Below are 20,108 nucleotides of genomic sequence, written 5' to 3'. Positions count from 1 at the left end.
TATATATATATATATGTGTGTGTGTGTGTGTGTGTGTAATTTATATTTTTTATGAAATTTTATCAATTAAGAGTTGACGTGAAACGCTGCGTATATGTATAAAATACATGTTGACTTTATAATTTTATTGATTTATTTGTTTGATAAAGAATTTTATTGATTTATGTGTAGAGCCAATCACAAAAAGAGTTCAAGCAGCAGTCTTTTTTGTCTCTGTTTTCTTTTTTTATTATAGTTTTTTATTCTCTGTGTCTTTAACCCATTAACTCGTCCAATCCCATGTCAAGACGGATCTTTCTCACGAACTAATCCATAGTTTATCGAATTAAATTTAATGAATTCGAATAAAAAACAAACCAAACGAGTTCACGAGTTGGTTCGCGAATAAAAAATATTTTTAATTTTTTAATATTTTTATTATGTTTCATATTTTTTATTATAATCTTCTTTCACTATCTTATTTGAAAACATTTAATCTATTATATATATAACTAACAAAATTTAAATTATAGTTTTTAGTTAGATATTTGATTAGTAAGTCATTTTTTTCTTATTATTTAAAACGAGTCGAACTGAAAAATACCTCGCGAAAAAAAAAAACGGATCTAACTGGGTTGGACTAAAAAATTTTGAAATCAAAATAGATTGGACTAGTTTGGACTGAACCAACCCGTTTTCATCATTCAAAATTTGGATACATCGGTTCACAAAATTTGATTATGAAAGACGAAAAAATGAGTTCAAATTATATATATATATATATATATATATATATATATAGAAAAGCAACGCACTCAGCACACCACCTGAATGAAAATGCCGTTGCTGCCCATGGTTGACCGTCGAATTTAAATATATTCTTGAACATTATTTTTTTTTTTTGGTCTGGCGAGTGGTATTGTTTTATTTATGAAAGCTTGAATATTTCAAATTGTTTTGTTGCTGAATATATAAAATAATACTATAGACATATAATATATTTTAGAAACTCGGGATTTCCAAAACCCATATGTGATTGTCTAGATTTCTCGTGTAACTTTTGTCAACATTATATATATATATATATATATATATATATATATATATATATATATATGTGTGTGTGTGTGTGTGTGTGTAATTTATATTTTTTATGAAATTTTATCAATTAAGAGTTGACGTGAAACGCTGCGTATATGTATAAAATACATGTTGACTTTATAATTTTATTGATTTATTTGTTTGATAAAGAATTTTATTGATTTATGTGTAGAGCCAATCACAAAAAGAGTTCAAGCAGCAGTCTTTTTTGTCTCTGTTTTCTTTTTTTATTATAGTTTTTTATTCTCTGTGTCTTTAACCCATTAACTCGTCCAATCCCATGTCAAGACGGATCTTTCTCACGAACTAATCCATAGTTTATCGAATTAAATTTAATGAATTCGAATAAAAAACAAACCAAACGAGTTCACGAGTTGGTTCGCGAATAAAAAATATTTTTAATTTTTTAATATTTTTATTATGTTTCATATTTTTTATTATAATCTTCTTTCACTATCTTATTTGAAAACATTTAATCTATTATATATATAACTAACAAAATTTAAATTATAGTTTTTAGTTAGATATTTGATTAGTAAGTCATTTTTTTCTTATTATTTAAAACGAGTCGAACTGAAAAATACCTCGCGAAAAAAAAAAACGGATCTAACTGGGTTGGACTAAAAAATTTTGAAATCAAAATAGATTGGACTAGTTTGGACTGAACCAACCCGTTTTCATCATTCAAAATTTGGATACATCGGTTCACAAAATTTGATTATGAAAGACGAAAAAATGAGTTCAAATAATATATATATATATATATATATATATATATATATTTCAAATTATTATCCGGTGTATTTTTAAAATAAATTATATAACATAATTACTTTATTATATTTGTTAACTATTTATAAATTTTCAAATTTGGAACCCAAATTATTAAAGAAAGCATTATGTATAAATTTAGATATTTAGAAGATTATTTTGGATCATTTATTCTAAAAATATAGAATAAAATATTTTTGGAAAAAAACTATAACTCATGAAACATTTTTGTTATAGCTCAGAAAATTTTCTTCATATTATATTAAATTATGTAAATCCAACAAAAAAAACAAATAAATTATATCTTTGTGAAGGACAAAAGAAAGAGAACTTAAACAGGGAGAAAACCCCAACGAAGAGACAACTTGGAAAGATGTATATTGACTGAGTAACTCTATGTTTCCTAGGATGAAGCTTTTGAAGTTTTTGATGGGTACTTTTCACGACCACGAGTGCAAACTCTTTTTTTTTTTTTAAATAAAAATTAAGTATTATTTCTTTAACTTTAGACTTTTTAATTTTTATTTTTTTCAACGGTTGAAGAAATTTTATTTATAAAATATAACATTTTAACGAAAAATGATTTGGATAGTAACAACGTGCACTATGTTACGACTTCTACAGAAGAAAAAGTCTTTTAGTTTGGGTATGATAATGAAGACAACCAATATGTAAAATGTCGGGTTAATATATATATATATATAATCGGATATAATCAATTATAGAACACAAATATATCCATATTGAATTTGATTTGGAGTATAATTTTTTAAATCGAATTAATATGAATTAAAAAAATCATTGAAAAACATAACGAGGTTCTTTTTTTCAAAAAAAAAATGAACAAAATTTTCAATAAAGTTTGAATTCGAATGAAACATCAACAGAATAAACATCGAACAGACATAATATTATCAAAATTTTAAAAATCTGAAATCTATAATCTTTTATATATTCAAATACTAAAAATCTTCTACATCTATACCATTACCATATTATATATGAAACTTACAAAACTTAAAAGTGTGTATACATACACACACACATATATATACACACAAAAGGTATGGTGATCTATTACACTTGACGAGTTTGCCGAAAGGTCCAAAAGATACACGAATAGATTTCTAATAAGAGAGAGACGGCGAAAGAGCTCCTCATGCAAACCCTAACAACCATTGAAGATGTGACTCTCTTAAGACAATACAAATGCTTGTTTTGTTCATAGAAAAGCAGAACAGACGTATAGAACATTTCAAAAATTATATTCTTGGAGTATTTATTCGTGTAGAAATAATATGTTTTTTTAAGATAATATTTGCATTTTCTTGTTGGATTAGGTATAATATTAAATATTAGGTAAAATAGCTTGTTTTTGCTTTATTATTTTTTGAACCCTATAATCCAAAACCGAACTCCAGATTACATATATTACATTATGTTTCATTTTTTTTTTCAAAGCAATGTATCCATAGAGATGGAAAAAATAGTTCCAAGTTTATGATATATGAATATGACTACAAATGATAATGTCGAACTATTTAATTGAATATCAAATACTAATACAATATCATCCAGAACACAATGCACGTACCAGTAAGTGACACAAAACTAGGTTGCATGCATAATATAGTGATATTACCCATATTAACAAAATCAATAAAAAGCCATTCTTCTCTCTCTCTCTCTATATATATATATATATATATATATATATATATCTCACACACACACACACACATATATATATATATATTACAATTGTTTGTGTACCTCTAATTAGATTCAATATTAGGTCATTCCTCGAGAGTGTGGTTATAGATTCTCCCATGTGAACGTAATACCAATGCAATTCTATAACAGTTACTTATTTCATTGTTTTGTATATATATCTCTTAATTACATAGCATATTGCCTTGGGTTTTCATGAATATAATTAATCAAGTGTCAAATTTATTTTCTTTCTTTAAAAATATATTTATTCAATTTTTATATTGGTTTTTGGTTCGATTTCATAAACAAATAATAATTTTTTAAAAAATCATTAAGTTTTTTAAATTATTTTATATTCGATTTAAATTGATTTTAGACTTGATTAATTTTATTTCAAAAATACGGTATCTAATCGATTTTTTATTTATAATCAGTTAAAATATAATTATATATTATCCAATTAGACAAACTGGGTTCTTCGTACTTGAACCAAAATGTGGATCCCTATTGTAATGACTATTATTGTCTATCAAAAAAAAAAAAAAAAGCCATACACGAGGGAAGACAAAAAGACGTGGAGGATAGATCCGTCGTGTGGGCAACTACTAAGGGCAAGCGAAGAAGCATTTATTAATAAATATAAATACAAAACTGATATTTTCCTTATCCAATATATAAAGGCGTTGAGAATTCGCATCAAGTAAAATAATTTAAATTAATTGATATAATAAGTAAGACGGAGAAATATTCAATCTTTTTAAGACACACTCTCTCTGTCGCTCCGATAATGTAATGAAAATTCTTGAAGAACAAAAAGAGTATATACCAGGGCGATCCTCTTACGATGATCATGTCCCAGTTGTCCTTTTTCCTAATTATTTCGAGAAACCCTTTAGAAAAATTCGCAACATTCTTCATTATAAGAAAGAGATTGATTGCCTCTGAGATTAGCGGCAGGAACGTGTGCTTTTCGGCTCCTGAATCGAAACCTCCATAGCTTCTCGAAGATGCACAAGTGAAAGAGAGACAGCTTTCTTCTTCTTCCTCTGACTTGTTTCTTGGTTTGAGTTCGTGTAAAGCTCAGCTTGAATCCGGTAAACGGAATAGATTTTTCTTTCTTTTGGTGGGGTTTTCCGCTGTTTATTGCGATGATGGCGATGTTTAGTGTGATGGGTTCTTGTTTTTATCCTCTGGTTCTGATAAAGTTTCGGACTTTTTTGGTCCTCAAGCCATGAAATCTCTGTTTCTGAAGATGATTGTTGGAGTGGTCGTTGTCTTCATTGACTTGGTCTCGAGGAGACTCTGCGAATTTCAAGTTCCATGTTTTCTGGAAAAAATCTCTTCGTTTTCTCTTCAAAGTTAACATTTTTATCAGAAAAATCACCTTGTATACACTTCAGTGGTGTGAGTGGATTCGAGCCACAACTTCTCGGTCTGTTCAATAATCGGTTCATGTGTCTATGTCCAAATCAAGATCTTGTCAAAACGGTTTTTGGGTTTCTGTCTGAATCTCTGATCGAATCCTTAAGCTAAGAGAATAACTGATCTGGTCCTTCAACCAGTTCTATTTCCCCTTTGAGGGTTTGTTTGTCATGTCAGTGTCTTTCTTTGCAAGAAAAAAATCTGTGTTATCTCCATTCATAAGAGCCTGAAATGGTTGGACCGTGCAGGTGAAGGAGCAAAGATCGAGAAGAAGGATGAGTAGAATGGCAGACCATCTTGCCCTACCGGCGCCTCCCACGTCTCTTACCATAGCATTAGCTCTCAGCGGGAGCAAGAAAAGCAAGAACGTCGTCCTGTGGGCGATCGAGAAGTTTGCTTCTCAACAAGGCAACGTCGATTTCAGGCTGATTCATGTTCATCCGAAGATTACCTCTGTACCTACACCAAGTAAGCTCCCAATCAAAGATTTCCCGATGCTGTTTTTTCAGATTACTCTTTTGTGAATTCAGAGTGAATCCTGAGGAATTGTCTGAATCTGGTGAGACAAGGAAAAAAACAAAATTTTAGATGGAAAACTGAGGGGATTCTGTTTATTATCTCTTTTCCTGTTCCCATTGTTCAGTGGGGAATGCAATTCCCATCTCGGAGGTGAGAGATGATGTAGCAGCTGCATACAGACAAGAAGTGAAGTGGCAGGCTATGGAAATGATCAAACCTTTCGAGAAAATATGTGAGCGGAAAAAGGTACCGTCTTTGATCTGTCTGTCTCTGTATGTAAGGCCGCAGAATCTGATGACCCTTTTCGAATCATCTTATGATGAAGGTTGCAGCAGAGATTGTCATGCTCGAAGCCGATGACGTGGCAGCTGCCTTAGCCGAAGAGATTAACCGTCATCTCGTCAACAGACTCGTCATTGGCGGTTCTTCTCGTAGCTTCTTTTCAAGGTACCTCGGGGATTCTATTGATTTTTCCATCGTAATAGCAAAGCATGAACCTTGTTTGTGCAGAGCTGTTCAATGAAATGAACTTGTTTTAATGATGATGCTTCAGGAAGATAGATTTGTGCTCGACAATATCATCAACAGTACCGAGCTTTTGCACTGTCTATGTTGTTTCGAAAGGGAAATTATCCTCGGTCAGGCCATCGGATTCAGAGGGGAATGCAACTATCAAAGATGATGGCAGTGAGAGAACTGATTCTTCCAGCAGTTCTTCGGGACATACCTCGGCTCAAAATAACGGTGAGGCAACCATATGTAACGAATGCGTCATCATCATCATCATCATCTTACCAGAAATAATACGTCAGTCCAATTTTCTTCGGTTTTTTTTTTGGTCTTGTAGAATCATTGGATGTAATGGCAAATACCCTCGAATCCAATTCTCGTGCTCTATCCCTACCAGTAAAGAGATTGCAGTCAGTCCCGATGATAATAAGATATCCATCTGTTCCGATGGAGACGAGCTCTGTCGGGTCTGATGAAACTAGGAGCATGTCTTTGGATGCCGAGGAAATAAAAGACGTGTCTAGCCTCAATAGGAGCAGCACTGATACTTCACGTACCGTGAATTGGACTCCTCGGCTTAAAGATTTCGAGGAAAGGAAAGATGCAATGAGTTCTTCTTCAAGCAACCGTGAATTCGGTAACGTCGCAAGTAGATCTAGTTGGACTAGCATGGTTACCGATACCCATTCACGGGTTTCTCAGCAAGCTTCGAACATGTCGGATGTCCTGAGCGAACATTCCTACACGGACAACCAGGTACTTTAGATTTAAACCTCTTCTATGCCAGAATCTCGTATAAGTTTGGTTTTATAATCGAAAAAAGAGGGATGGATGGATAGCATTTTCACCGATTTCAGGTACATCTGAACTATGAGATCGAAAAGCTGAGAGCTGAACTCCGACATGTTCAAGAAATGTATGCAATGGCTCAAACTGAAACCATGGATGCTTCTCGCAAGGTCAAGATTCATGATCTCTGTATAGAGCAGCAAATCTTGAACTGGTTCTTAGCGTTATTGTTCTTTAATGGTTTATAAGCTGATAAATCTATACCCTTAACGGTTTTTCAGCTTACCGAGCTTAGTCAGCGTCGTCTAGAAGAAGCCATAAGGCTTGAAGAGCTAAAGCTGAAGGAACAAGACGCTCAAGAGTTGGCAGAAAAGGAAAAACAGAAGTACGAGCAGGCGAGGAGGGAGGCCGGGAGCGTGAGAGAGAGGGCCGAGAGGGAAGCTGCGCAGAGAAGAGAAGCCGAGAGGAAAGCAGCCCGTGATGCCAAAGAGAAGGAGAAGCTCGAGAGCGCCCTCGGGGCTTCCGACCTCCAATACCAACACTTCACCTGGGAAGAAATAGCGGCCGCCACCTCATCTTTCTCGGAAGATTTGAAAATAGGAATGGGAGCTTACGGGACAGTTTACAAGTGCAATCTCCATCATACAACTGCAGCTGTCAAAGTTCTGCATTCCGCCGAGAATGCCCTGTCCAAACAGTTCCAACAAGAGGTAGGAAAACTCATTCTTGATGGCAAATCACGTCGAAAGTTATGAGCTTTTCAATCATTTCTTGAAAAAGAATACTGATACTGTTACCGTCTTTCCTCCATTTTTTCAGCTCGAAATCTTGAGCAAGATCCGTCACCCGCACTTGCTTCTTCTTCTCGGGGCGTGTCCCGAGCAGGGTTGCCTAGTTTACGAGTACATGGAAAACGGTAGCTTGGAGGACAGGCTGTTCCAAGTTAACAACAGCCCGCCAATCCCGTGGTTCGAGCGGGTCAGGATCGCCTGGGAAGTGGCCTCGGCCCTCGTCTTCCTCCACAAATCGAAGCCTAAACCGATCATCCACCGTGATCTAAAACCCGCAAACATCCTACTCGATCACAACTTCGTCAGCAAAGTAGGAGACGTCGGCCTTTCCACGATGGTTCAAATCGACCCTCTCTCGACTAAATTCACCGTTTACAAGCACACAAGCCCGGTCGGAACGCTGTGCTATATCGACCCCGAATACCAACGGACCGGGATGATATCCTCGAAATCAGACGTGTATTCCTTCGGAATGATCATTCTGCAGCTTCTCACCGCAAAACCGGCTATAGCGCTGACTCATGTCGTGGAAAGGGCCATGAGTAACAACAACGAGTTCCTCGGGATTCTCGATCAGAAGGCGGGAAACTGGCCAATCGAGGAAACCCGGGAATTAACTGCACTGGCATTGTGTTGTACGGAGCTTCGAAGGAAAGATAGGCCTGATCTAAAGGATCAGATCTTGCCGGCATTGGAGGGTCTGAGAAAAGTTGCAGACAAGGCAAGGAATTCGCTTTCCTCCGTCCCGACACAACCTCCAAGCCATTTTATCTGCCCATTACTCAAGGTAAAACCCTATAAAACCGCCATTGATCCTCTATCAATCTACTTGCAGAGAAGAAATTGGTATAAAGTTTGTAACTTTACGCAGGATGTGATGAACGAGCCGTGTGTGGCGGCAGATGGGTACACATATGATCGTCGAGCGATAGAGGAATGGCTCGAACAGAAAGATACGTCGCCCATGACGAACTCGCCTTTCCCCAGCAAGAACCTTTTGCCTAACTACACTCTCTACACGGCCATCATGGAATGGAGGTCCAGACTAAAGTAACGAAAGCGTTTTCGCGTTCCCCTGCGAGACTGCGTAGCGTTTACCGCGTAGATAAACGGCAAGCTTTGCTCGACGAACTTGTTCCCTTTTACTCACTCTTTTTTTTGTTCGTCTTATTTTTCCAATGTTCATTGTTTCCCAAGAAGTGTATTCAGAGCAGCGAGTTTCGGACCTTTTTTGTTCTCTTTTCGTATGAATTTGCTTAAATCGAAAGGGAAAAAAGAAAAAACAGACAATGAAATTTATTTTAACATCAGAACGTTACACACATTTGATACACACGAATATTTAATTTGTTAATTTCCTCACGTTATTTGGTTGATTTAAATATTCGTCAATTCATGAGTCTAAACTAATTAATATCTAATGTCACAACACAAAATTACCAGAAAGTAAAAAGAAAGAAACCCATTCATTGACCACAAAACAAGAACACATTTAACATTATGATATTAGCCATTTACCAGAAAAAAAAAGAAAAAGAAAGGCAAACATAGACATGGGGACACGCGAAAACTCTCTGTTCTTCCGTATTTCTTCTCCTCCTCCTTCTCCTTCAAAGCTCTTCCGACATCAAGGACGATGCATGCATGCATGCATGCGAACGCCGCCGTTTTCTGCGAGACGGATGATCTAGGAGGTCTGGTGGGCTCCAACGCCGCCGGTGTGTTGCTGTCCGAACTGCTGAGCTCTGTCTTTCATCTCCTGCGCTTTGCTCGCCAGCTTCAGCCTCGCACTGTCCAGCTTGTCCGCCCCTGGTGGGTGCCTCCCCGTCACGTACCTGCTTCAAATACCCTTCGTCATTACCACTCCATACACACATATATATGTATTTTTATGTATATATATATATACCTGTAAATCCAGGAGAAGACGGTAATGGCGGCGATGCCGAAGCCGCCGGAGGCTAGGAATCCGGTGACGAGGAGAGCGACGGTGATGACGGCGGGGACGAGGACGGGGCTGAAGATGACGAGCAGTGGAGTCGCCACCGTGAGAGCGATCACCGTTCCGGCGAGCGTCAGGCCGGAGAGAACCAGCAAGGACCCACCGGCGGTCACAGCCGTCGCCGCCTTCACCATCTGCCTCGACTTGGGCTGCTCCCTGCTCATCTCCAGCGGTCGAGGTTGCACGTCGGCCATTTTCCGGCGAAGAATAAGATCAGACGGTGGAGATATGGTGGTGATCGAATCGGAAATTTCAGGTGCTTTGTAGAAACCGAGCGTGTCCCTCATTATATGAACGACAATAGACGTGGTGGGTCCCGCAGGAGTTTTGCCACGTGTCTCCGATGTCATCATGCATCGGCTGCATGCAATCGAGAGGGGCCTGTTTGGGGACACGTTTGCTTTTGTCCCGAATCGAGAGTGGCATTTGTAAAAGAACCTAGCTGGCTTCATGAAGACAGGGTTAAAATAGTCATTTTATATTCATGTCCAGTTGATTAATTTGGGCTGGGTATCATGGGCCGATGTAATCCAAATGTGGCCCATAATAAGTTGTTGTGAAAGTCAAGATTCAACGAGTGGAAAGCTCATGGTCAACTCTTTGAAGAACTTTTGTGCCGGTTCAACGTTTTAGTTTAAATATATGAAAATTTTAATATAATTCAATAATAGTTAATAATTAACATAATATGAATTAATTATTGTTTTCAGATTTAAATAAATCAAATTCGAATCGAAAACTATTAAAAAAATGAATAAATGATTGGATATAGTTTTTATAAGTTTGAAAACCGAAAAAATGATCAAACTAAACCATAATAAAAAAAAGGTAATGTCCACCTTAGTATTGTTTTTATGATCTATTTGGGCTTTGATGAAGGTTTGTTTTAAAAAATTAAAACTCGGGTTTGGTTTTTTCTCAAACCGGGATGGTATCCACATTTTTTTTTAAAAGTTAACGTGTGATATTTTAATTTAAAATTGTTAACGTGTACGAGATGACATCACGTGGATTTCCGTTAATGGTTCAATCAGTCAAAAGTTTATATTAGAGATATATATAGATTTTTGATATTTTATCAGGATATTTTATTAGAGAAATAATTGACAAGTTGAAGGTTTTATTTGTAAAATTGTTACAAATCTAGGTGCTTTTGATAATTTTACAAATTGAAGGGTTTTTTTATAACGGTGGGGAGCCCGTCCTACGGTCCTTCGGATCGGATCTCGCATCACTTCACAGTCATTCGGACTGGATAGTAACGATATATTACGGATAATAAATCCTCTGGTTTTATGCAATATTTGGCAAGCCACGTAGAACGGATAAACTAGGTGAAACTGAACGGCTCAAAGAGAATTACCATACTTTTTGAATCCACAATCTCGTGCAAAAAGGATTTATCGTCAAGCAATGGGGTTCGAGGACTCTCCCAAATTGAAAGTTTTATTGTATATATTTTAGTAAGTCGGTGACTTTTCCCTTTTAATATTGAAGAAATGATTTGTCCAAAGGATAGACGGAAGAATTCAAACGCACGTGTCTTTTTCTTTAGTATTTCCTTTCCCAATGTAGGTTTCTATATAATGAAATATCAAGTTGTTGATAGTAGGGAATAATTAATATTGGTGGTACAATATATATACATATATACATGTATGTATCACAGTAGAAATGACAATAAATATAATAGTTTAAAAAATATCACTCTCTCTCGGAATGACGAAGTTTGGAGATTCGACAATTTTTGGAAATATCTGTAATCACCTGGCCATTGAATCCGTTCTTCAAAAAAAAAAAAAAAGGAACAGTAACCCAAAGAAACCCTAATTCCAACGTCTGAATTAAATGATTAATTTGATAATGAATAAATAACCATTTATATATTTTTTTTTCTAAACGGAGGAGGTCAAATTTACCTTCAACAAATTGACCGAAAATGTCAGTCCATTGAAGACTCCTTCACGTCGATACCAAACACCATCCCATTTTTATTTATTTAAATTCATATATATATATATCTAAAAAAACACAATAATTAAAATTTTCATAAAAAAGAAAACGAATTAAAAAAACAAAAATAATAATAAAGAATAGCAGCTCGTGAGAATCCACTTGACAGTCCAACCAAAGCGCAAGGATCCTTCCTTCGTTGTCCGAACGCACGGGGGAAGCTGTATACGCAACAACCCTCCCCTACCACTCAAACCCTTATCTATATACACACACACACACTCGTCTCTCTGTTTTCCAAGAAACACAATCTTGAATCCGCTCTCCCCGCCTCCAAAGATCAATCGATTTCGGGTTTAGGGTTTCGGGCATGGAGAATCACCAAGAACAATCAGCATTAGAACGCATAAGACAGCACCTCTTGGCGGATTTCTCCTCGGCCGAGTCGACCTTCATCCCCAGGCTCCAGACAATCTCTCAGATCCAAGTATCGAAACCAGTTTCGACTCTGAGCCGACGAAAACCGTCTCTTTCGGGCATAGCTGTCCCTAGGACGAGCACTTCACCGAGATCCAGCGGTAACAACAACGTTGTGATGACCAACCATCATCGTGATGAGAGTGAGCAGAGTGGCGAGGGGAGGCGTTACAGAGGCGTGAGGCGTCGTCCATGGGGGAAATACGCGGCAGAGATAAGGGATCCGAACAAGAAAGGAGCCCGAGTCTGGCTGGGAACTTATGAAACCGCCATTGACGCAGCCAGAGCTTACGACAGAGCTGCGTTCAGGTTACGCGGGAGAAAAGCTATCCTTAACTTCCCTCTCGAAGCAGGGAAGCTCTGTAACGATGGTAGTGATGATATATGCATCGAAGAAAGGAAGAGGAAGAGGGGAGAAGAGAGCGTCGCCTCGACCAATGAGACGATGACACGTAAGGCTGTGAAGAGGGAAGAGCAAGAAGGTTGTCCGTTGACGCCGTCAAGTTGGACGGAGTTTTGGGATAGAAAAGGGATGGGAATCTTCACGGTTCCTGAGTTATCTCCTCTCCCATCTCTTGGGTACTCCCAACTTGTGGCCATCAGCTCATAGATTTACACTCTCTGATTTGTGTTGTTATTCGTTGATTCGTCTTATTGAATGATATCTTGATTTTTTTTAAGCCCGGTGAGTCCAATAAATACATGCCCTCAAAGTGAATCATTCGAATTGGAATCTATCCATGATACAGATACAGATACAGTATAGGGTACACGAGGGACAAGAGCATTTTTATTATTTGATAAAACGTGTAACGCTTTCGATTTGGTAAGTGGCATTTTTCAATTTGATTACATCTCGTTGTACAGTACATTACGTACATACATACATACATGATACAATATGAATTTGTAACAAAAACTTTCCTCCGGTGTGGTTGATTGGTCTCAGTGGACTGTCTCTTGCTCTAACCTCCAATCACCAAAATAACGTCTTAGGCCATTATTATAATTGCATAATGTATTATATCACAGTTTCTTGTTATTATATATATATAGAAGAAGAACATATTATAATCAAAACCTATAATAAAAACCGGATTTGAATGAACTTACAAAGTTTCAAGTGAGGAAATGATCAATCATATGTTGTATGACGTCCGCTCCTTCTATATGCAATATTTCGTTTTTAACCTGCATGAACCCAAACACCGTCGTCACCATTCACCTTACGCTCTTTTATTACATACGGATCCTACTCGAAGGAGAACATATCATCTTACAGTTCAAGCTCATGCATATAAGATCTAGGGGGAGAGAGAGAGAGACCTGTATAACACTATGGGCAGCAAACCTCTGCCTGCTACTGTGGAAGCTAACATCGACTTTCTCCCATGAAACGGACGAGAGGCCTCTGATCATCTCCTCTGCAAAATCACAAGAAGGAACATGAAACGATAAACGAATAAACAGGCTTTTCCATGCCCAAAAAAAAAAACAGGATTTCCTCAAGAGTAGTTCTACCTTCTGTGTCAGCTGAATTATCCTCGCCTTCTGAGCTATTCTCTGCATCACATGGTTTGCAATGTTCTTCATGAACAATATGAGGGTACTTCTCGTTAAGAGAATCCTCCCACTAGCAACCGAGGATAATTCAATCATCAAAAGCTCTTCATATCAAAATCCCAAATCAAAGAATCTACCCCAATTACCTTTGGTAGTTCATCGTCACGCCTGACAGATGATGTTCTCCAGCCAACAATGTCTATTCAGGTCTTGTCAAGGGAAATCAAATAAGAGGGCATGACACATACTAAAAAACGATGAATTACTGCGACCCATGTCATTATTTGACAGGATACGATCATAGCCCACATTTGAGTAAAGAACCCTCCTTTTGAAGGCACCCAACGCAGATCTGCAAAAAGAGTTGGCGTCTAATAAAGTGTTAAGACATGATTAGCCTAGTAACTTATAACAAAAAGGTACCAGCTAGCATACATGAAATAACAATCATCAGAATCTTCCACCATGCGTCTAAGCAATGGTGGCTTTCCCTCTTCTTCATCTTTTAGGAAAAGGTGTCGGCCTGTTCTTTTGAATATCCAGTGGATAACAAGACCTGCTACTTTCTCAATGGAAGTAACACCAAAGAGAAACGGAACCTGAAAGCACATAAAATACCATCAGGATTATGAGTACCTTCAGAATCTCAGAGAATTACAGCCAAACGGAATTGGCAAGGAATACCTGCTTATTACCCCTAGAACCCAAATGAGGTGTAGCTACAGTGATGAAGTTCATAGCCTCCAGGCCGCATATCGTCCCATTTGGAGTCTCTTCGCCAACATTCGCCGATGAACCCATCCCATCTTCATGCGTAGCTGGTCTGTATAATCTCCCAATTGCATACCTTGCTGCAAGCCCTCCCAAGGAATGTGCCACAAAGGAGATCTTGCGGGTATTAGGTCTTCTCTGAATTACTTCAAGTACCTGACAACCAACGATCTTTAAAGCATCTTGTTGCATTGGCCAGACTACATCAGCTAATTTCAGCGGGAAACGACACATGAGACAGTACCTCGTTTGCCAGACGCTCGCCCATTACATCCACTCCATCTAGAGTAAGCTTAGATGTGTTCCGTTCACTACCTGCTTAGACACTACAAGCATAAGAAGCTAGAGGCAATGCGGGTCTTAGCTAGTATCAACATTACAAACATATCCTGATGATACAGACAAGAGAAACAAAGCCTCACAGCAAATACTGGGTAAACACAAATATAACATTTTTGTGGTAACAAATTCCCAAAACAGCAATGTGATGCCCTTTAACACAGATTAGCACATAGTATCTAGAACTCAACAAGCAAGACCATATTGTCGAATCCTTAACACAGTGAGAGCATTTTCATTAATCTTCCACCAAGAACTAAGGAGAAAGGGACGTCTTACAGTGAACAAATACTTTATCAGGGAGCCTTCTGACGAATTGCTCAGCTCCAAACTTCCAATCATCCGTACTGCAGAAGCAAATAAGGAGATAACATTTCAGTTCTCGTCCCAAATTTTGCATCAAAGAAATCCCATCACTTACACTGGCCAAGTCAAAAACATCAACGAACCAACGAACCAAGCAAATACAAAACACAAAAGAACAATCTAATCGTTGAATCCAAAATCGCAGTACCTCATGCCGGGGATTCAACGAATTCCAAATAAATCAAGTAAATAAACGGAAACTAGAACCGCAAGCAAGCAACAGTTAGCCTAAGCAAAGATGAGATCATTCATCTTCATCAACGCCTAAGAACGTCGAATTGATGAAAAATATCGCCACGGCGACAGCAGAAACCAGAGAATTTACCTCCCTAAGATTCCATGGACCATAACAACGAGGTGATCGGCGGAAGAAGAATCCGAATCCTTGCAACTCCACACATCACGGCTCCCATCCACAGCCTCCGCCGAGCAAACGCCGTTCTCGTGCTTCTCCATGGAAAGTTCCCCAACGAACCTCCGCAAACCCGATGCGATTTCAGCAGTAGAACCGATTCGAAAACCCGATTTGGGGATTGAGCGAGAGATGATGATCGGAATCGGGGGAGGTGTTAGGGTCGGTGGAAAATCGAGGGGGAAAACAATGGCGAAGGAGAGAGGGAGTGTAGGAACTGAGAAGTGTAAATGAATACAGCACGATGACACAGACTTGCAAGCGAAGGAAGCGATGAACAGAGCGAAGGGGGAAAAATCAGGAACACGTTAAGGGAATTATTAATGGCGTTCGACGGAAACTCTCTTTCTCCAGAATTTTCTTTTATTTATTTTTTCTTCTTTTTTAAAATTTGTTTCCACCGGTATTTCGTTTTATCATATGTTTATTTATTTTATTACTTTTGTATTCAAGGGAGGCGTCCTAACATGTTCACTGCTGATTGCCTCAACAAAATTTTGATATTTTAGAGGGAGGTTTTTGGGAAGAGAAAATATTTTTAGGCACTGTTTGCATTTGAGCTTGGCTATGTAAACAAAAAAGTAAAATTTAAAATAAATAAATATGTATAAATTTGTTAAAATTTGATTAACACATATTTGAAATTTGTAATGTTTTAGAAAAATATATCAAATCGCCAAACTTTTTTTAAATTCTACGTGATTTATATACGGCGTGAAATGAAATAATGTTTTCCGTCTAAAAGTGCTACTAAAGTAGTAAAGTGACTCGTCAATTTTTCTATGTCAACAACATAGATATACATATATACTAATACCAATGTATACACATACACAAATACATACATACATACACATCTATATATATATATGTATGTATACATACACATACATATATATAATATGTATATATGTATATGTGTGTATGTGTATATATATGTGTGTATAGGTGTATATGCGTGTTTTTAATTTTTTGTAATTTTGATTTGGCAAAAAATGATACATATCGTGAAGAATTATATATTTATTTTAGAATGTTTTTCTTAAAAAATGAAAATAGAATAAAATATCATATATTTATATTACATTTAAATATGTAAAAAGCGGACATAACTTTTAAGTTAAATCATTCATACCAATTAAAATATAAATCAGTTAGAAATAAAAAAAATATTGAAAATAAAAATATGTTTAATAGATATCAAATCAAAATTAATTAGGACAAAATAAAAATTCAATATAAAAAATAGATATAAATTTAATAAGAATATAATTTAAAAATGATTGAATCCAATCATTATAAAATCCAAAGTACTTATCTTTATATTTTTCTTTTTACATATTTAGGCTCTACTTGTCAACTCAAAGTGTGGACAAGGACAAGACACATTTTGATAAGCCCCCTCTTGTGGGACATTATTGCAAAACGACGTCGAGATGGTAAGTTATAAGATAGGGGAGAGAATTCATGGCTTGGAAGATGGAGTAATTCTCATACATGTTTGGTAAAAAAAAAAAAACTAATTACTAGTCTAAAAATACAATATCACAATCCAAATGTGTATTCTAAGGATCTAATAATATTCTAAACTTTTTCTCACTATTTGTAGATCAAGAGAGAAGAACAAAAACCCATTTCTCTAATGTGTTGGATTGGTTTCACAAGATCTCAACCGTGAATTTTTTGTGATTCAATCGGAGCCTATGGATTATTTTCAACCAAATCCAACGGCTGGTATTACCAAACAATCTGAACCGTTAGATTAAACATAACGGATCTCAACCACTGATTTCCTAAACACATCTGAACCGTTAGTTCGATTTCAGATGACTTCCACCGGAATCTTAGAAGATCAGTCGGAGCCGTCGGATTAGCCATAGCAGATCCGAACGGGTCGTCGTCCGCCGGCATGAAAGGAGAAGATGGACATCAACAAGAGAGGTTTATGGAACAATTGTAAACTGTTGACGCAACTTATAGGAGCATCACTGGTGGAGTGATACGAGTGTATCCCCCACTCAGATCAATTGTTGGATTTGAATAATTGCTTCATCATAATCATCATCGATCTTCGATTAACGGAGAGTTTGAAGATTTTATGACAAGTACAATATTTGGTTCGATTCTGCCAGCTGATTTCTTCAACTGAATCTCAGAAGAGGGGGCTGCGAATCCTCATCGCAATCCCTAAATTCTCAGGAAAAACCGAAAAGAAAAGAAAGAAAAACGGATAAGATATAATCCCGAGAAAATGAAATTGGCGTTTGACCTAAACAGTGAATCCAGAAGAGTTCTCGGAGAAAACAGAAGGATAATCACGAGAAACTCCGGAATTGTTAAACAAAAATAGAGAGAAATGCTCAGCTCATAAGGAGAATCGACACAAAAACGAATCTCCGAGAAGAGAGAGACGCCTTGTTCCGGTCTGTTGAGCTTGAAATTAACTGAGTCATCACTGCAATCTCTCCCTAAAGCCCCAAAAAAGAGAAGAAGAATCGCAAATATACAAAAACAAGACCAGATTCACAGAAAGACTTGTAGAGGATGGCGGTACTTGTAGGATGAGAAATGGAGCTAGGGTTTCTGAGAGAGGAAGATGGCGCCTCGGATCCGGTTTGGCCCAAATTCGACCCTGTAACGGCCCAATAAACATGGTTTTCTTTTTCAACCCAGATTACGAGCCTTTCCTCCAAATTGGCCCAATAAAATGTTCTCGGATTTGTCTTTTTTTTTTTTAACTTGACGTCTTACTTTTGCTAGCTCTCTACAAACGGACTTTTCGTCGATTACAACGATTAGATCTCAACCGTTGATTTTACAGATTCGATCTTAACCGTTGATATTTAATATCCGATCATAGCCCTTGATCTCTTAGAATGTACCTTAATCATCATACAATTAACAGACTCAATTTCATCCGTCGAGTTTACAGGTTTGAATCTTTACCGTTGACATAGAAATCAATTTCAACCGTCCATAACTATGAAGAGATATTATTAACCGTTGATTAGGATACTCGATTATAACGGTTGATCTCATCAGCAGATATTTCAGATTAAATCTGATCCGTCGAACCAAATTACAGAATTTTGACCATCGATTAAAAAGATCAGATAACCACCGTCAATTTTCAAGAATCATCTGTAACCGTTCTTTTTAGATTTGGCCTCAACCGCTAAACAGCCGATGTAATTGTGTTCTTTTTCAACATGGGCCAATAAATCCGGCGTTCTCTGACAACATTTTATCTCTGTCGAAAACAAATGAATAAGATCACAATAACATTAATTGTTTTTTTTCTTAATGTGTTACTTTGGTTAACTCTCCAGTTCGTTCGTTCGTTCTACGAACCAACTCGCCAGCTGAAATTCATAATTAAGTCAAAAAAAATTTTACCACGAACGCCGTGTTACGCTAAAATCTCATGAAGCCCTGTCCAAAGGGATTTGTTTTGGAAATATATTCGAAAAAAAAAATAAAAAAGGACATACTTCCCGGTTTACATATGGATACATGATTTTACTGAAAGAATTTTTTTTTTTTTTTTTTTTTGATAACCGAGAGGTTCACCTGGACCTTCGGCCCAACCTACATCCCCTCAGGCCCGGGAGCAGCCTTTAGAGACCCAGCGACAGGGTTCCAGAGAGCAACACCCTCCCAACCAGGAAAAACCCCCTCCCTCCCCAGCACAGGCGCTCGAACACGGGACCAGCAATTGGCACTCCCAACCAATTCTCGCCTCACCATGGAGCTATACCCGGTTGGGTAAGAAAGTAAGATAAAAAAATAAAAACGAAAAAACTCACAGAGATTTGTACTGCTCGATCAAACGTGAAGCATGGAGGCGTGATGTTGGGGTGGTGGTGCATCCCAGATTCTGCAGGTACGCTATCTGCAATTCTCAAAAAACCACGCCAAAATTTCAGCCCATTGCTTCAATTCCAATGACTATTTCCATTCTTCGGCTTATTTTTTTTTTCCCAGGTTAAAAATCGCATCCGAATTCCCGACTTATCATCAGGATTTAAGTATGGTAGTTCTACTTTTCTTCCTTTTTCTTTGGTTTAAGTTATAAGGTGGTTGACAGAGAAATATACAGCAAGTTGTAAGAACGGAGCTTTCTGCGGTTTGGTTTACCTGTTTAGTTGTTGCTGCGGATGAGCTCATTGAGTTTTCGATTCTTAGCTTCTGGAAATGTTCCTGAAAAGAGACATATGTGCCGTAAGATTGTGTTGAGCGAAAACGACTTGAGTTGCGGTGTTTCCGCCAATAGACAGTTTATAGGTTCTAGGAATTCCCGTTCTTTAGGACTCCGGAATCGTAAACGAATTATGAGAATCGCTCAACCTCCCTTTTCTATGTTCATAAACCGATTATCTTATTATCGAACCAAAAACTCCTATAAAATACAAATTCTATCAATCTAAGATTAGCTAAGATATGCAGATCAGGTGCTAGGACCTTAGGCCATTATCCTAATCTCCTAATAATCAAATTAATTAAATAAAACACCAAATCCCAATTGATCATAAAATAGCAAAGACTAATGAAATACACATCCTATTATCTATCAAGAATCCAGAGAAATACCTGCTTCTCCCGCATGAGATGAGCTCGTTTGTCAGCAGGA

At 37.2% G+C, this 20,108-nt stretch overlaps 5 protein-coding genes across 10 annotated transcripts in view; 2 read left to right on the top strand and 3 right to left on the bottom strand.

Moving 5' to 3' along the window:
• The first annotated feature begins 4,325 nt into the window (after positions 1-4,325).
• Positions 4,326-9,125, top strand: LOC104825054 (U-box domain-containing protein 35). 4 transcript variants are annotated; one of them, XM_010557305.2, is made up of 10 exons: positions 4,326-4,658; positions 5,235-5,454; positions 5,630-5,751; positions 5,831-5,952; positions 6,059-6,249; positions 6,353-6,771; positions 6,873-6,974; positions 7,086-7,514; positions 7,624-8,382; positions 8,467-9,125. In XM_010557305.2, exons 2-10 carry the CDS (start codon positions 5,262-5,264, stop codon positions 8,647-8,649), a joined length of 2,520 nt encoding a protein of 839 aa, XP_010555607.1. In that variant the 5' UTR covers positions 4,326-4,658; positions 5,235-5,261; the 3' UTR covers positions 8,650-9,125. The 4 variants fall into 4 exon arrangements, with proteins under 4 accessions (XP_010555607.1, XP_010555605.1, XP_010555608.1 ...); XM_010557303.2 differs by lacking the exon at positions 4,326-4,658 and adding an exon at positions 4,675-4,968; XM_010557306.1 differs by lacking the exon at positions 4,326-4,658 and adding an exon at positions 4,875-4,996.
• On the bottom strand, positions 9,043-9,858 carry LOC104825056 (oleosin Bn-III-like). Its single transcript, XM_010557307.1, has 2 exons — positions 9,505-9,858; positions 9,043-9,430 (listed from the first exon to the last, which is right to left on the bottom strand). Exons 1-2 carry the CDS (start codon positions 9,789-9,791, stop codon positions 9,283-9,285), a joined length of 435 nt encoding a protein of 144 aa, XP_010555609.1. The 5' UTR covers positions 9,792-9,858; the 3' UTR covers positions 9,043-9,282.
• A 1,790-nt stretch (positions 9,859-11,648) lies between these two features.
• Positions 11,649-12,710, top strand: LOC104825053 (ethylene-responsive transcription factor ERF105-like). The gene has a single exon (XM_010557302.2). The coding sequence runs from the start codon at positions 11,921-11,923 to the stop codon at positions 12,635-12,637; it is 717 nt and encodes a 238-aa protein (XP_010555604.1). The 5' UTR covers positions 11,649-11,920; the 3' UTR covers positions 12,638-12,710.
• Positions 12,711-12,801: 91 nt separating this feature from the next.
• On the bottom strand, positions 12,802-15,834 carry LOC104825052 (putative lipase YDL109C). Of its 2 annotated transcripts, none has more exons than XM_010557300.2 (11): positions 15,392-15,834; positions 14,980-15,047; positions 14,606-14,676; positions 14,275-14,517; positions 14,026-14,189; positions 13,887-13,942; positions 13,737-13,789; positions 13,549-13,660; positions 13,354-13,451; positions 13,141-13,218; positions 12,802-12,997 (listed from the first exon to the last, which is right to left on the bottom strand). In XM_010557300.2, exons 1-10 carry the CDS (start codon positions 15,520-15,522, stop codon positions 13,147-13,149), a joined length of 1,068 nt encoding a protein of 355 aa, XP_010555602.1. In that variant the 5' UTR covers positions 15,523-15,834; the 3' UTR covers positions 12,802-12,997; positions 13,141-13,146. The 2 variants fall into 2 exon arrangements, with proteins under 2 accessions (XP_010555602.1, XP_010555603.1); XM_010557301.2 differs by having other exon boundaries at positions 12,802-12,992.
• A 3,066-nt stretch (positions 15,835-18,900) lies between these two features.
• The window catches only part of LOC104825051 (ATP-dependent DNA helicase SRS2-like protein At4g25120), a 9,484-nt gene continuing 8,276 nt past the window's right edge, over positions 18,901-20,108 (bottom strand). For both annotated transcript variants that reach the window (XM_010557297.1, XM_010557298.1), the window contains 3 exons: positions 20,069-20,108; positions 19,616-19,678; positions 18,901-19,370 (listed from right to left, as the gene is read on the bottom strand). In XM_010557297.1, the coding sequence (XP_010555599.1) occupies positions 19,281-19,370; positions 19,616-19,678; positions 20,069-20,108 (193 nt within the window). In that variant the 3' untranslated portion in view covers positions 18,901-19,280. The remainder of the gene's footprint in view (positions 19,371-19,615; positions 19,679-20,068) is intronic.

Source organism: Tarenaya hassleriana, unplaced genomic scaffold (genome assembly GCF_000463585.1).
Source record: "Tarenaya hassleriana unplaced genomic scaffold, ASM46358v1 Cleome42, whole genome shotgun sequence".
Classification (NCBI taxonomy): domain Eukaryota; kingdom Viridiplantae; phylum Streptophyta; class Magnoliopsida; order Brassicales; family Cleomaceae; genus Tarenaya; species Tarenaya hassleriana.
This window is presented reverse-complemented; position numbering and strand designations above follow the sequence as displayed.

What these genes read in the sequence shown, in the direction of transcription:
- LOC104825054 (XM_010557303.2), top strand. Translation starts at nt 4,885, where the DNA reads ATGTTTTCTGGAAAAAATCTCTTCGTTTTCTCTTCAAAGTTAACATTT. An exon ending in CCATGGATGCTTCTCGCAAG is followed by an intron (nt 6,975 to 7,085) that starts GTCAAGATTCAT and finishes ACGGTTTTTCAG; the next exon opens with CTTACCGAGCTTAGTCAGCG. An exon ending in TTATCTGCCCATTACTCAAG is followed by an intron (nt 8,383 to 8,466) that starts GTAAAACCCTAT and finishes AACTTTACGCAG; the next exon opens with GATGTGATGAACGAGCCGTG.
- LOC104825056 (XM_010557307.1), bottom strand. Translation starts at nt 9,791, where the DNA reads ATGGCCGACGTGCAACCTCGACCGCTGGAGATGAGCAGGGAGCAGCCC. An exon ending in GTCTTCTCCTGGATTTACAG is followed by an intron (nt 9,431 to 9,504) that starts GTATATATATAT and finishes TATTTGAAGCAG; the next exon opens with GTACGTGACGGGGAGGCACC.
- LOC104825053 (XM_010557302.2), top strand. Translation starts at nt 11,921, where the DNA reads ATGGAGAATCACCAAGAACAATCAGCATTAGAACGCATAAGACAGCAC.
- LOC104825052 (XM_010557300.2), bottom strand. Translation starts at nt 15,522, where the DNA reads ATGGAGAAGCACGAGAACGGCGTTTGCTCGGCGGAGGCTGTGGATGGG. An exon ending in GTCCATGGAATCTTAGGGAG is followed by an intron (nt 15,048 to 15,391) that starts GTAAATTCTCTG and finishes TTGCTTCTGCAG; the next exon opens with TACGGATGATTGGAAGTTTG. An exon ending in CTGCCCATAGTGTTATACAG is followed by an intron (nt 13,219 to 13,353) that starts GTCTCTCTCTCT and finishes GGGTTCATGCAG; the next exon opens with GTTAAAAACGAAATATTGCA.